The sequence below is a fragment of the Neolamprologus multifasciatus genome, chromosome 6 (genome assembly GCF_963576455.1).
Source record: "Neolamprologus multifasciatus chromosome 6, fNeoMul1.2, whole genome shotgun sequence".
Classification (NCBI taxonomy): Eukaryota; Metazoa; Chordata; class Actinopteri; order Cichliformes; family Cichlidae; genus Neolamprologus; species Neolamprologus multifasciatus.
Window position 1 is genome coordinate 5,840,005 of NC_140444.1, and position 14,319 is coordinate 5,854,323.

The 14,319-nt window shown below is 42.1% G+C and overlaps 2 protein-coding genes across 2 annotated transcripts in view; both read right to left on the reverse strand.

Annotated features, from left to right (window-relative positions):
• Window positions 1-14,319, reverse strand: part of frmpd1a (FERM and PDZ domain containing 1a) — a 434,267-nt gene that overhangs the window by 367,456 nt on the left and 52,492 nt on the right. The gene's annotated exons all lie outside the window — the stretch shown is intronic.
• Window positions 7,608-12,332, reverse strand: LOC146516247 (perforin-1-like). The gene is made up of 3 exons (XM_085163855.1): window positions 12,015-12,332; window positions 11,216-11,751; window positions 7,608-9,212 (listed from the first exon to the last, which is right to left on the reverse strand). The coding sequence occupies exons 1-3, from the start codon at window positions 12,054-12,056 to the stop codon at window positions 8,039-8,041; spliced, it is 1,752 nt and encodes a 583-aa protein (XP_085019981.1). The 5' UTR covers window positions 12,057-12,332; the 3' UTR covers window positions 7,608-8,038.

Sequence of the window (14,319 nt, forward strand, 5' to 3'; positions counted from 1 at the left end):
CTGCACAGTTACCAGCTGTCAGCTACCTAAAAAAGGATCCTGGGGTTATCTGTCTCTCAGAAACAGTTCATAACTTCCCTTCAACTCATTCATGTCACCTAAAAGGTAAACCTGTTTCTCCATCACCTGTTCAGCTCTGATGATTCAGTAAGGACATCTCCTGGTTTCATGTTTCCCTCTCACCAGATAACCAAACCGACATCATGACCAGCAGCTTTTTTGCAGCTGTGGCTCCAACAAACATCAGCTGATACTAGGAATTAATATTAAATAAATTCTAACAACAGCTGATCAAGCTTAAACGTGCTGCTGTTGTTTAACGCGACATCGGCTGGTTTCCTCTTTCTGGCGCAAAGTGGGTGATAAACAAACAAGAGAGCCGATCAGCTGATCATTGATCAGTTTTCATGATTGAAGTAGAAACGGGAGAGGGAGGGGAGAGAGAATGAAAGAAGAAGAGGCAGCTGTGCAGCAAAGACACAGAATAACTCCAGTTTTGTGACTTTTTCATTGTAGCCGAATTACGGGACAAACTGTTCCTTTTCACCTCAATAAGAAACGCGTAATATTTTCTCTGAATACCAGACGGGACGGTTGGCAACTCTAATAACTTATGAACAAAATAAAGTTCAACATCATTAACTTCATAGCACCCACCCAGCTGTATAGAAACTCCGTCATGCTAGCTAGTACGCAGTACGGAAAAAGTCAGAATAACGAAAATAAACTCCACCTAAACTTGGTTTATATCTGACCCAGATAGACTGCAGGTCATAACTTCTTACCTGAAGTTCAGTTCACACTTGGACCGGCGGCCGCCTCGGGTCTCTTTTCCTTCTCTTCCACCTGCTGGCCTCCAACACTTGCTAATGTTATTGAATCTGTGGAAGCTCCGCGATAGCCACCACACGAAGTAACGAGTAACGACCCTATCTAAATCCCAGTAACGACTAACGCGTTCCTGATTTTGGCATAATAACTAGTTACCGTGCTCGTTACCACAATAATAACGTAGTTACTGTAACGCGTTACTTAATAACGCGTTAGTCCCAACACTGCTTAGCACACATACTTGTAACATTATTCAGTGACCACAGACGACGCCTTGCTCTCACACCACATTAACCAAACTGTCTGTTTTAGTTTATCTCTCACGTGTTTGGGTACTTCACACTGAGACTCATGCCTGACTCATTTACTTGAATGAGGAAGCTTCATTTTGCAGGAGATCTTATCAGTTTTCTAATAAAATGCTTTTATGTGTGACGATATTAAAAACATCATTTTATTTATATTTATTCTTTATGTTGCATATTAAGGTTTTAATTATATGTCCTTCTACAATAAAACTGCTGAAACCAGTTCCTGATAAGGAAGCAACCTTCAGTAAACTGACATTCTTTCTGATTCTGATTCCAGACTAATGCGTTCTTGTCTGTAAGGCCGTTGTGTGTGTTTTGTTTTGAGGCAGCTGTTATGATTTAGCACTAAATAAATAAAATAAAATAAAATTGGACTGAATTTCAGCTGTGCACTATATAAAACAGCTCACATTTAAATAAATGTGTCACTCTTTTAAAGGTTCGTACCACTTCCTCTGTAAATTTATTTCACTTCACAATATTCTTTGCATACATTTTTGCTGTTAAGTGTACAGAATCATTGTTATTTTTATTGAGTAGGCAATAAAAGTGAATGAAGTCTGCTTTCTTTTCTACTGTTAACACCGCACTGGTTTGAGTCTTGATAATAGAAAAAGGACTTTTCTAATTTACATCTATCAGTGCTTTGAGCATGAGATTCTCCAGCAAATCCCTATTGATGACTTGCATATGACACTATTTAGCAGTAAGTATGTAGTCATTCACAGTTTATCATCCAGGGCAGTGGTCACCCAATGATCGGAAGGTCAGGGGTTCGAATCCACTGAACGGCTACCCTGAGGTACCCCCGAGCAAGGTACCATCCCTACACACTGCTCCCCGGGCGCTGGACTGGTGGATGCCCACTGCTTCACTGAGTGAATGGGTTAAATGCAGATGACTAATTTCCCTGTGGGGATTAATAAAGTATACATAGTATACATTATTGCAATGAAGTGCTAATAGCATTGTCTGTGAAGGTTCTCAGTCATCCAGGTCATCGTAGTCAAAGGAGCTTGCAAAGAAAAGCGTCTGGACTTCTTTAAGTTACTTGAAGACGTTTCACCTCTCATCCGAGAGGCTTCTTCAGTTCTAAGGTCAAATGGTGGAGAGTCCCAGATATAACCCTGGTGGGAGTGTCCCCCCACAGAGGGACAAAAGGACCCCCTGATGATCCTCTAATCGCCTGAGCCAAGGTGTGGAACTGGGTGTGGGTCCCAATCAGCCAGAGTTTCGGGTGAGTTCATTGTGAAACCTGGGACTCTCCACCATTTGACCTTAGAACTGAAGAAGCCTCTCGGATGAGAGGTGAAACGTCTTCAAGTAACTTAAAGAAGTCCAGACGCTTTTCTTTGCAAGCTCCTTTGACTGCTAATAGCATTCAGAGTTAAAAGTAAAAAGGCCCATGACAGTCATCTCAAGGGAACGCCCTATCTTCTCTGTTAATACTGAAACTGTTGAGTCAAAACTTTATCAGCTCTTGATCTTCTCAAAGATAATTGAGTTTCATGGGAGTTTTGCCCAACCAGTGTACGGTGTACAGGAGAAAGCATTCGATCGTGTCCCTCGGGTTTCCTTATGGACAGGATTTTTAGGCATAGGCAAATTGGAGGCCATGTTCCTCAGCTGGAATAGGATACCTCCTGGGCACCTCCTGGGTGAGGTGTTCTGGGCATGTCCCACCAGGAGGAGGCCCCGGGGCAGGCCCAGGACACGCTGGAGAGATTTTATCTCTTGGCTTGCCTGGGAATGCCTTGGTGTTCCCCCGTACAAGCTGAAGGAAGTGTCTGGGCAGAGGGAGGTCTGGGCTTCTCTACTTAGGCTGCTGGTCCCCACAACCTGACCCCAGATTAGCAGAAGAAGATGGATGGATGGACAGTCTAATAAAATAACATAAAATAGATAAATAACAGGAATAAAGCACACAAGAAATGTTCTTAGTTTTAACTAAGGTAGGTAGGTAACTGAACAGTTAAAAAAAAATAAACTTAGCACACATACTTGTAACATTATTCAGTGACCACAGACGACGCCTTGCTCTCACACCACATTAACCAAACTGTCTGTTTTAGTTTATCTCTCACGTGTTTGGGTACTTCACACTGAGACTAATGCCTGACTCATTTACTTGAATGAGGAAGCTTCATTTTGCAGGAGATCTTATCAGTTTTCTAATAAATAATAATAATGTGTGACGATATTAAAAACATCCTTTTATTTATATTTATTCTTTATGTTGCATATTAAGGTTTTAACTATATGTCCTTCTACAATAAAACTGCTGAAACCAGTTCCTGATAAGGAAGCAACCTTCAGTAAACTGACATTCTTTCTGATTCTGATTCCAGACTAATGCGTTCTTGTCTGTAAGGCCGTTGTGCGTGTATTTTGCTTTGAGGCAGCTGTTATGATTTAGCACTAAATAAATTAAATTAAATAAAATTGGACTGAATTTCAGCTGTGCACTATATAAAACAGCTCACATTTAAATAAATGTGTCACTCTTTTAAAGGTTTGTACCACTTCCTCTGTAAATTTATTTCACTTCACAATATTCTTTGCATACATTTTTGCTGTTAAGTGTACAGAATCATTGTTATTTTTATTGAGTAGGCAATAAAAGTGAATGAAGTCTGCTTTCTTTTCTACTGTTAACACCGCACTGGTTTGAGTCTTGATAATAGAAAAAGGACTTTTCAAATTTACATCTATCAGTGCTTTGAGCATGAGATTCTCCAGCAAATCCCTATTGATGACTTGCATATGACACTATTTAGCAGTAAGTATGTAGTCATTCACAGTTTATCATCCAGGGCAGTGGTCACCCAATGATCGGAAGGTCGGGGGTTCGAATCCACTGAACGGCTACCCTGAGGTACCCCTGAGCAAGGTACCGTCCCTACACACTGCTCCCCGGGCGCTGGACTGGTGGATGCCCACTGCTTCACTGAGTGAATGGGTTAAATGCAGATGACTAATATCCCTGTGGGGATTAATAAAGTATACATAGTATACATTATTGCAATGAAGTGCTAATAGCATTCAGAGTTAAAAGTAAAAAGGCCCATGACAGTCATCTCAAGGGAACACCCTATCTTCTCTGTTAATACTGAAACTGTTGAGTCAAAACTTTATCAGCTCTTTATCTTCTCAAAGATAATTGAGTTTCATGGGAGTTTTGCCCAACCAGTGTATGGCTGGTGATGGCTTCACCCGATGAAGTCGAGTGTAGTCGAGTATGAAGCGGTGGGAACAAGAATCAGCACCTCCAAATTGGAGGCCATGTTCCTCAGCTGGAATAGGATACCTCCTGGGCTCCTCCTGTGTGAGGTGTTCTGGGCATGTCCCACCAGGAGGAGGCCCCGGGGCAGGCCCAGGACACACTGGAGAGATTTTATCTCTTGGCTTTCCTGGGAATGCCTTGGTGTTCCCCTGTACAAGCTGGAGGAGGTGTCTGGGCAGAGGGAGGTCTGGGCTTCTCTACTTAGGCTGCTGGTCCCCACAACCTGGCCCCAGATTAGCGGAAGAAGATGGATGGATGGACAAAAACAATAACTTTTTTTTATGTTTACACTCACTCTTTCAAATAGATGCAAGTAAAACACAGCAAAAAATAGATAAAATCAAAGAGTCGGCGGCACTAAGTCCTGTTGTTCTTAAATCTATTTTCATCTGTTTAGAAGAAGTGGAGCAGTCGGAGATTTGCCCGGGGGGATCCGGGGGTTTCTCTGGGAATTTCACATTCTCGTGGCAGCATGCTATGTGTTTGCTCACATTTGCAGTTAAATTTTTCTCTGTAGAAAGAAGTGTTACTTGTAACACGTTATTGCCCATGTCTGCTCTTGACACTGGTTATCACTAAGACTTGGTGCACACGCTAAAATGAATGAAAAGAAGAAAGTTCCTGGAAGTGTTACAACTAGCCCCGGTCTCCCCTACATAATCATCTCCCACTGACTCATTTCCTAACGATGACATTTGGTTTAAAATCCCTCATTTACTGGCTTCTCATACTTATTCCCCATCTTTCCAAGAAGAACCCCATTTCTGGTGTGGAAAACCTCAGCCAAAGACGGACTCATGGCCGAGGGGATATACTCCTGACACTGGTCCCCACTAAGACTTGGTGCACACTCTACGATGTAGGAAAAGAAGAAGGTCCCATGATTCAGCATGCAGCTGTCACTCACCTTCCCTGCTCGTAGATCGAGATTAAATCATCTGTCAGAATTATCAACATTAAAGGAGTCACTTCTCCAAACTAATACTGAGGATATCTCTAGTTCTATTCTAAAACTTCAATACAATCACATTTGGGATCCAAGTCGGAAGCGATATTCTTAACTTTGAATTAGGAGATAAACCCCATAAATTACTTGCCAGACAATTAAAAGATGTCCAAGCCCAATGGACCAAACATAAAATTGCCTCCTCTACCGGCATATTAATTCCTGACCCAAAGGTCAGGAATTTTTTTTTTTTTTTTTTAAAGAAGAAACTGAACAAACAGTTACCAATATAAACTTTTGTAAGTCGATTAGTTTTATTTTTATGTAAAAAGGATCTTATTCAGGGGGCTTGTTTTGATGTCTTTGTTTGTCTTTATATTGGAATTCACTAACTCTGTGACACATTTTGGATCATTCTAATTATCATGTACATTTAGTTTATGTTAGGAGTTGGTGGGGTTTCTCTGGTGTGGTGTCACGGGGTCTGCTTCTGTTTTCAGCTCAGGTAGGCGGGGTGGTGTGTCACGGGATGCTGACACACCAGCGGTGCATCAGACGTCATTTGATGGAGCGTTACTTAGGAGCAGCGCGACTGACGTCTGGCGTCGGAGTATTGCCACCTCCTCGAGTGGTAACGTGTTTAATTCTCCGCGGTGTGCATTACGGCCAACCTATGTCTTGGATTTTGTTTGCTTACCTGTTGTCCTGTATCCTCGGCCGGATCCATCACCCGCTTACCTGCAGTGTTGCCAACTCCTCAGTAAGGAAAATCGCTATTGGCTGTCCTAAAAGTCGCTAAATGACGTCATCACCTAATTTGCATAATTGGTCATGCTAATATAATTGTAACCTACATTGTTGGAGAGAGAAATAACATCGTGGAAGAGACATAAAGTGAGTAAAAAACGTCCTAAATGCATTTAGAATTTATTTAGAACTACAAATTAAATTTCTTTTAGCAATTATTGTTTTTTTAATGTCACAATTCCAACCCTGCTCCTTTATCCGGACTTGGACCGGCAAAAGTGACCCGAAATAGGCACTCTGGTGGAGTTACTGTGTGTGTGTTTATAAGTAGTTTTAAACCTTGTGATCCACAAAACAGCATAACAGTGAAAGAAGAACTGACTGCGTTACAGTCAGTGCGGGAGCAGCGGCTTCGCTCATGCGCGATTCATTTGCAGTTTGGACGCACAGGTGTGAACATCTCCTGCCCTGATAGCAGCTGGGGGAGGACTATCCTCCGCCCATGAGCACTTTGGCACGGGCGAGGTGCCCACGGCAGCACCGCTGCTTGTTGAGAGTAAGAGCGCGTTTTCACGTCAAAAAGTCGTCATAAATAAGTCTCCAATAACACCAGAAAAAGTCGCCAGATTTGTCGCTAGTCGCTTTTTAGGAAAAAAGTCGCTAAGGGGGTCTGAAAACTCGCTAAATATAGCGACAAAGTCGCTAAGTTGGCAACACTGCTTACCTGTCAGCTGTTTGTGAAGCCGCATTTCCGGGATCACTACGGGGATCAATTACAGCGTTTCTCCCACATCCCGAGAATCCTCGCCCGAGCCCGTACAGCCAGTGTGACAAGTGAGCTCTCCAACTCTCCCCATGTTTATTACTGTTTCTTACTGGTGGTTTGGCATCGCCCCCTAAAGTTTCGTTTTTCTTTTTCTTGTGCGCGGGTAACCCCTTTCCCTCCGAATGCGTGTCAGCCTCCTCCCCTGGTTTCCCTCTGTTTATTCCTCAGTATAATCTCATCCCGTGTAAATAACTTTGACACAGCAAATAAAGAGCACTCCCTGCATTTTCTGCGCTTCTGTGTATTCTGCCATAGAGTCCGTTCACTCAGCCTAACAGTTTGAATACCACTATGAAATTTTGTATATTTTTAATACATGTTTACTTTATGTCTTTGTTTCATCTATGTCAATAGCTCAGTAGGTAGAGCATTTGCCCATGATTGGAAGATTGAGGGTTCAAATCCACCGAACGGCTAACCTGAGGTACCACTGAGCAATTTACCCTCCCTACACACATCTCCTCTGGTGCTGAACTGGTGGCTGCCCACTGCTTCCCTGAGTGAATGGGTTAAATGCTGAGAATAATTTCCCAACAGGAGATGAATAAAGTATAAGAAACAACTTTCAACTTTCCTTTGAAACTTTAATAATTCCAAACTGGTGAAACCCTTGTAGATTCATTAGTGTTTCTGTTTAAACTCCCGAGTCTCCTAGTATTAGAGTTAATGATGGGTTGTTTCGATAAGATGCTAAATTGGATGTTTCTGCTTCTGGCAGAAACATTTACTTGCGTTTAAGGTGAATGCTAGATTATATTCAATATTCTAATGTTTTTATATAGATGACACACTTTTGCACTCTCTATGCAAAAATGGATAGAACACCCTTCATTGCCATGTTATATCAAATATAACGCAGTATTTTTTTGAATACTTAAAAGAAACACAGGCGTTGTCTTTGCTGATGCTTTATTGCTAGATAGTTGAAACAATATGGAAAAAGAAGCATAGGAAGTGCATTACAGTTCTGAGTTCAAAAAAAAAAATTTTTTCACATAAAAGTTAAAGACAGAATGCCTTGAAGTACAAGCACATAGATATTCAGCATGTCGTCAAATCCATACCGACTCATTTCCTAACAACGACATGTGGCTTTAAAGTCTCTCATTAGCTGGCTTCTCATACTTATTCCCCATCTTTCCAAGAAGAACCCCATTTCTGGTATGAAAAACCTCAGCCAAAGACGGGCTCATGGCCGAGGGGATATACTCCTGACACTGGTTCCCACTAAGACTTGGTGCACACTCTACTTCATAGGAAAAGAAGAAGGTCCCATGTTTCAGCATGCAGCTGTCGCTCACCTTCCCTGCTCGCAGATCAAATGAACACTTGCCTAACAGATCACTGTTCCAGTAAGTGTCCTCATCATACACAGCAAATGTAAGTTTGTTTTTCATGTTGATGGTGATGGTTCCAAACTCAAATGTTTCTCTCCATCTAGGGTTGTCATTATTACTTATAATATCAGTGCGCTTTTTCTGATCACCATATGTCACCTCCACTGAACCATCTGTCTGAGTCCACTTGTCACCATACAGACCCTTTGCATAAAGTTTGAACACCTTTAAGGTTGCAAAACCTTTCCCAGCAGGACAGCAGTTTGACTTGACATTCTGGTTACTGTTGCAGACACAAGCACAAGGATCTCTTACATTTGATCGGTGCCCAATCTTACAGGTTTCTGAACATTTCTTCAGCACTGCATTTTTCTTAATGTACTGCTCCACTTGTTGCTTCAGTCCCGCCCTGGCAGGATGATTTAATGGCAGTATGGTGTGTAGGGGTTTTAAGTTGTATTGGACCACATCAGGGATAGTTTTAAGAGAAACGAGCCAGTTTTTATAGACCGAGGGGTCAGATTGGCCTGCAAAGAGAATATCACCTCCATCAATATCTCCACCAATGGCTTCTGTGTGTCGCTCATTAAATGAACTGCTGAAACTTTGATTAGACCCTAACTTGTTTTTCTTTCTCTGACAGTGTTCATACTCTGCTTTAATACGGGCAGAATTTGCAAAAGTAGCTGAAGCTTCAACCGACAAACAGTCACTAACATCAGTATCTGTTAGTCCATTCATTGTAGCCATGCAGGTCCTGACAGCAGTGGTTGCTTTAATTTCGCCTCCAAGAGACACTTGTGTGATGTAATGTGTTCCATAAGTGTCAATCAGATTGTGATATAATGGCGCAGTTTTAGAGGAATAAGGGGGAATATCCAAAGCCGACTTAAATTCCTGACTCAAAGGAGGACTTGTTGCCAGTCTGTAGCTGTGGAACAGAAAAGCATATAAATGCATTAATGTCTGAACCATTTCATTTGAATCACTTTAGATTTTCTTTCTATTAATTCAAAACAGAATCACAATACTAAACAGGTGTTTTGCACCAGGAAGCATTTTTTAAAAATCATTATGAAAAGATTGCATCTTTACTCAATCTTAACTACAGGAAAATCATCAGTTTTACATCGTCTTACTGAAAAATACATTAGCCACAGCCAGCAATACTGAGGAACAATAATTAAGCTACAGACAGAAACAGGAAAAACTTAATGATCTGATTAGTAAAAGTATGATACAATAAATATGAAAAATTTCAGTATATAATTTCTTTACATTTAAAGATGTTTTTAATATTTTTTTTATGTGATGGTTTGGCTGCTCCACCCCACATAAAGTGCAATTGGGTTATATATGGCATATACAGTACTGGGAAGGTCACCTTTAAAATGTATTCCACAGAATACAAAGTGTATTTTGTAACATATTCCTTTACGTTACTCAATGAGAGTAACATATTCTGAATACTTTGAATTACTTAATATATTATCATGCTTTTTACAACTACATGAATGTACAATTGCTGTGTGATTTATTAGTATTACTGCAGGTTACTCGCCATACCAATACCAACTAGATTTTTAAATGTTAATATGAAATGAGTAACAGTAGGGTGGACATTAGGTAAGGCTGCACTTTTTGCAGCTCGTATAGAAAACTATTCTGCGCGTATATAAAACAGGTCCGCGGCTCCGAACCGCAGTAAAGGGACTTCTGGCTAATACGTCGGGTTCCGTGTCGGCTCGTGTCCGAAAACTCGCTTTACTTTCTTGTCTGGGTCAACTTTGCTAGCGAGAGACAGGCGTTGAAAGGCTGCTTCAATGGAACTATTGTTTCAGAGAAAAACACGAACACGGTGTACAGTCGAGTCTTAATAGCTTACTTACAACTGCGCTCGTCGGGCACTCTTTTTGGCTGCAGTGGTAAATTTTATTTATTTACATGCTTCCATCTCCCGTTTCTGGTCGGTGACAGCTCGTACTTTTTGACTCTCCTTTTTCCTCTCTCCCTCGCGCTCACAGACACATAACGGGTATGGCAGTCCATTCTCCCTGCAGCGCAGACTACACTGCCCATGAGGCTACATTCTTTAAGGCTATGCCTGTAACACTCTGCCTATTGCCTTAATATTAAATGCTTTTTTGAATAATGATTTTTAAAAATATGTCTTCACGACATTATGCGGGCCGCAAGTAGGGTTGACATGGGGCGCGGGGTTGAGACACAAGATTTTCAAGATTCTAGATTCTTTATTTGTCACGTGCATGGTTATACAGGTATAACACGCAGTGAAATGTGACCTGATACGCTCCTCGACTGTGCAAAGAAAAAAAGAGAGAGGGACAGACAGAACTTTATATACAGTGAATGAGTATATACAAAGAGGACATTATGTGCAGCAAGTGGGTGAGTTGTGTAAATTATATAAATAGAAATAAAATAAAACAATGTGGAAATTTACAGCTTGTGTACATTGCGTGGGGAAGGCGTTAAAGTGTCTTGTGCTTTAGCGAGGCCAGAAGGGTCAGGATGATATGAGAATGTGGTGATGAGTCCTGTCTCAGTCACTTAAAGATGATGGGGGGGCTGATTCAACACACAAGCAATAGAGCCTCTTAATGCGTGTTTTGTTTGGGAATTACCAAAAATAGGGCACAGCCTAACACGTGAAACAGGAAAAGACCGCCGTGTACTCCATTTATTTCAACAAAGTAACTGTATTCTAAATACCACCTTTTAAACGGTAACTGAAACGGAATACAGTTACTCATATTTTGTATTTTAAATGCGTAACGGCGGTACATGTATTCCGTTACTCCCCATCACTGGGCATATAATTAAGAATTGTTTGACACCTCTGCTGTAAAATCGGATTAAAAAAAATTCTCAGTAAATTAAAAAAAAAAGACAAATATCCACAGACATACTCACTTATAGAATTTACAGTTGATCGAATGGTGTAAGAAGGTGTAGCGGTCTTGTTTGGACTTTTTCATAGCAAAGGTGGAATCTCTTGAGTGAGAACCTCCAAAGCCAACCCCAACTGTTACTGAAGGATCTACCGGGATGTCAAGGCCAATTTTCCAGTTGTTGGATACAGATGATGTCGAGTCATTGACTAGAGTTTCAACAGAATCATAGACCACACTGGAGACCTTCAAACTGCACTTGGGCAGGGTTCTCCAGTCCACCACAGCAACAGGGACCTTCTGCTTCTCTCCATTCATGTATCTGTTCTGGTACATCTTACAAGTGCCATTTCCAATCTTCCATGTTTCAGTGTCGATCACATAGGCACCTTTTCTCTCCATCGTCACAATGTCAAAGCCTTCACCACCCAAGTTGTAACCAGGGACAAAGTGAGCCTTTTCACACTCCTGTGGTGTACCAATGAAGCTCACACTGGAAGGAAGGCACAGGGGACTCCATGCCCAACACAGGAGCAGGACGTGCCACAGCTTTGCCATCTGTATGGAATCATTTAACAATGAGAAGAGGATAAATGACTTTTTTATATATATAAGTTTGAATAGTTCATTTTTTCTGATACAGAAAAGTAGTTTTCACACATGAACAGCAGCCCTGACCTTTTTTAGGCAATTAAGTGACATTAATGACATTAATTAATTGACAATTAAGATACACGTGAGACCAGAAATGAACCAGAAACGTACAACAAATGCTCAAGTCAAGAAATTTCTTTAAACGAGAAATAATTCTGTTGTCTTACCCTGACAGTTGACAGCCAGCTCAGATCAATAGCTTCTGTCATCTGAAGTATGCTTAAGTACTAATGTAGAAGTGGAGACTTCATTGTGCTCTTTTCACAGATTTTATTTTTAACTGCTCTAACACCCACAGAAACAATGTGCACTAGTTTTATTTCCCCTAACACCTCAAGCACATGGGGCAACTGTAGCTTGCGATAACCTCTTGATGCATTACAGAAACCTACTAAACAGTAACACATTATTTTTTGAATAATTCAATGAAACACACACGTTGTCTTTGCTGATGCTTTATTGCTAGATTTTTTTAAACTAATATGGAAACGCATCTCAAACAGGAGAAGTAGCTGTTTTTCCAGGTGTCAGTGGAATACCTGGCCCACATAATTGATGGGGCAGGGTTACACAAATCACCAGAAAATGTATGAGCCATTATGAAAACTCCAGCACCAGGTGATGTCAGCCAGTTACATTCTTTTCTGGGAATGCTCAACTATTATGGATGTTTCATACCTGATTTAGCTACAGTCCTCAAACCACTGAAGGAGCTGCTCAGCAAAGAGAGGAAATGGCAGTGGACATCAGCCTATGAGTCAGCTTTCCAGAAAGCTAAAGAACGTCTAGCATCACCGGAAATACTCGCCCACTATACTCCTGAACTGCCTCTCCGTCTGGCGTGCGACGCTTCACCATATGGAGTTGGAACCGTGCTCTCACACGTCATGCCTGATGGCCAAGAAAGGCCAACTGCTTATGCTTCATGAAGTCTCAACAAAACCGAACGAAACTGTGCTCAGATTGAGAAGGAGGCGTCGGCGATAGTTTTAGGAGTATGCAGGTTTCACCAGTATCTCCATGGTAAGTTCACCTTACTCACTGATCATCGCCCACTGACCTCCATTAACTGTCCATTCACTGTCCACTGAAAGGTACACCATCAATGGTAGCAGCGCGAATGCAGTATTGGGCACTCCTTCTGCCAGCACATAATTACACCTTGCAGTACCAGGAAGGTGTGCATCATGCCAATGTTGACGGACTCTCATGTTTACCTTTGCCTCTTGCACATAAAGAGAAATGGGGAGCAGTAGAGGTATTCTAACCATCTCAGCTGGACACATTACGAGTCAGTGTTGCTGAGATCCGACGTGACACTGTGTCTGATGTCACTTTGTCTCGTGTCCTGGAAATGGTAACAACTGGACAGAAACTGCACAGACAGAAACTCATTATACAGCAGAGATGCCTCATGTGGGGCGTGGGAGTGGTTGTGCCACCTAAGCCGCACTGATATCCTAAAAGAGCTCCACACAGCACATCCAGGGATGGTGAAGATGACGAGCTTAGCTCACAGTTATGTTTGGTGGCCTGGCATTGATGCGCAAATTAAGCTTCAAGTTAAAGACTGCCACTCTTGTCAGCGTTTGCAAAAAGAGCCTGGGTTAGCGCCCTTGCACCCTTGGTTGTGTCCTTCCTGTCTGTGGGAATGGATCCATGTGGAATTTGCGGGTCATATGTACCTGGTTGTGGTGGATGCACATTCCAAGTGGCCCAAGGTGTATATTATGGATCGCACCACGGTCGGTAAAACCATACAAGTCTTTTTAGTTGTTATGGTATTCCTCACATCCTGGTGAGTGATAACGGACCACAGTTCTGTTCTGAGTAATTCAGGGTGTTCCTGAAAGCTAATGGAGTCAAACATATCCGCTCTGCACCATACCATCCTGCCACTAATGGTTTGGCTGAGCGTTTTGTGCAGACATTCAAGCATGCATTGAAAGCTTCCAGGGGTACAGCACCTGTGCAGCAACGACTTGACACGTTCCTCTTGACGTACCGCAACACCCCCATGCAACAAGAAATGCCAGCTATGTTGTTCATAGGACACGAGCAGCACTCTCGCCTGGATTTTCTGAAGCCCAGTGTGGCCGGAGCAGTACGTCACAGGATGCTCAACAACAGTGCCGACAACAACACTCCAGGGACAGACGGTTCACTGTTGGCAAGCCGGTCTTGGTGTGTGATTATAGGAAAGGAGAGAACAAGTGGACGCACGGTGTCATATTGGAAAAGATTGGGCCAGTGTCATACAAAGTGAATGTGGGAGCACAAGGAGTGTGGAAACGTCATGTGGATCAGATGCTGACATGTCCTGAGCCAGTATCTCAGCAGGTTGCACTGGATCCTCTGACAGGCACTCTTCACCCTCCTGCCTTCTGCGAGATGCAACAGGAGTCACCGGACTAAGACCACCAGCTACCAGTACAGCTTCTTCCCTACAGCTGTCAGACTCATCAGAATCAT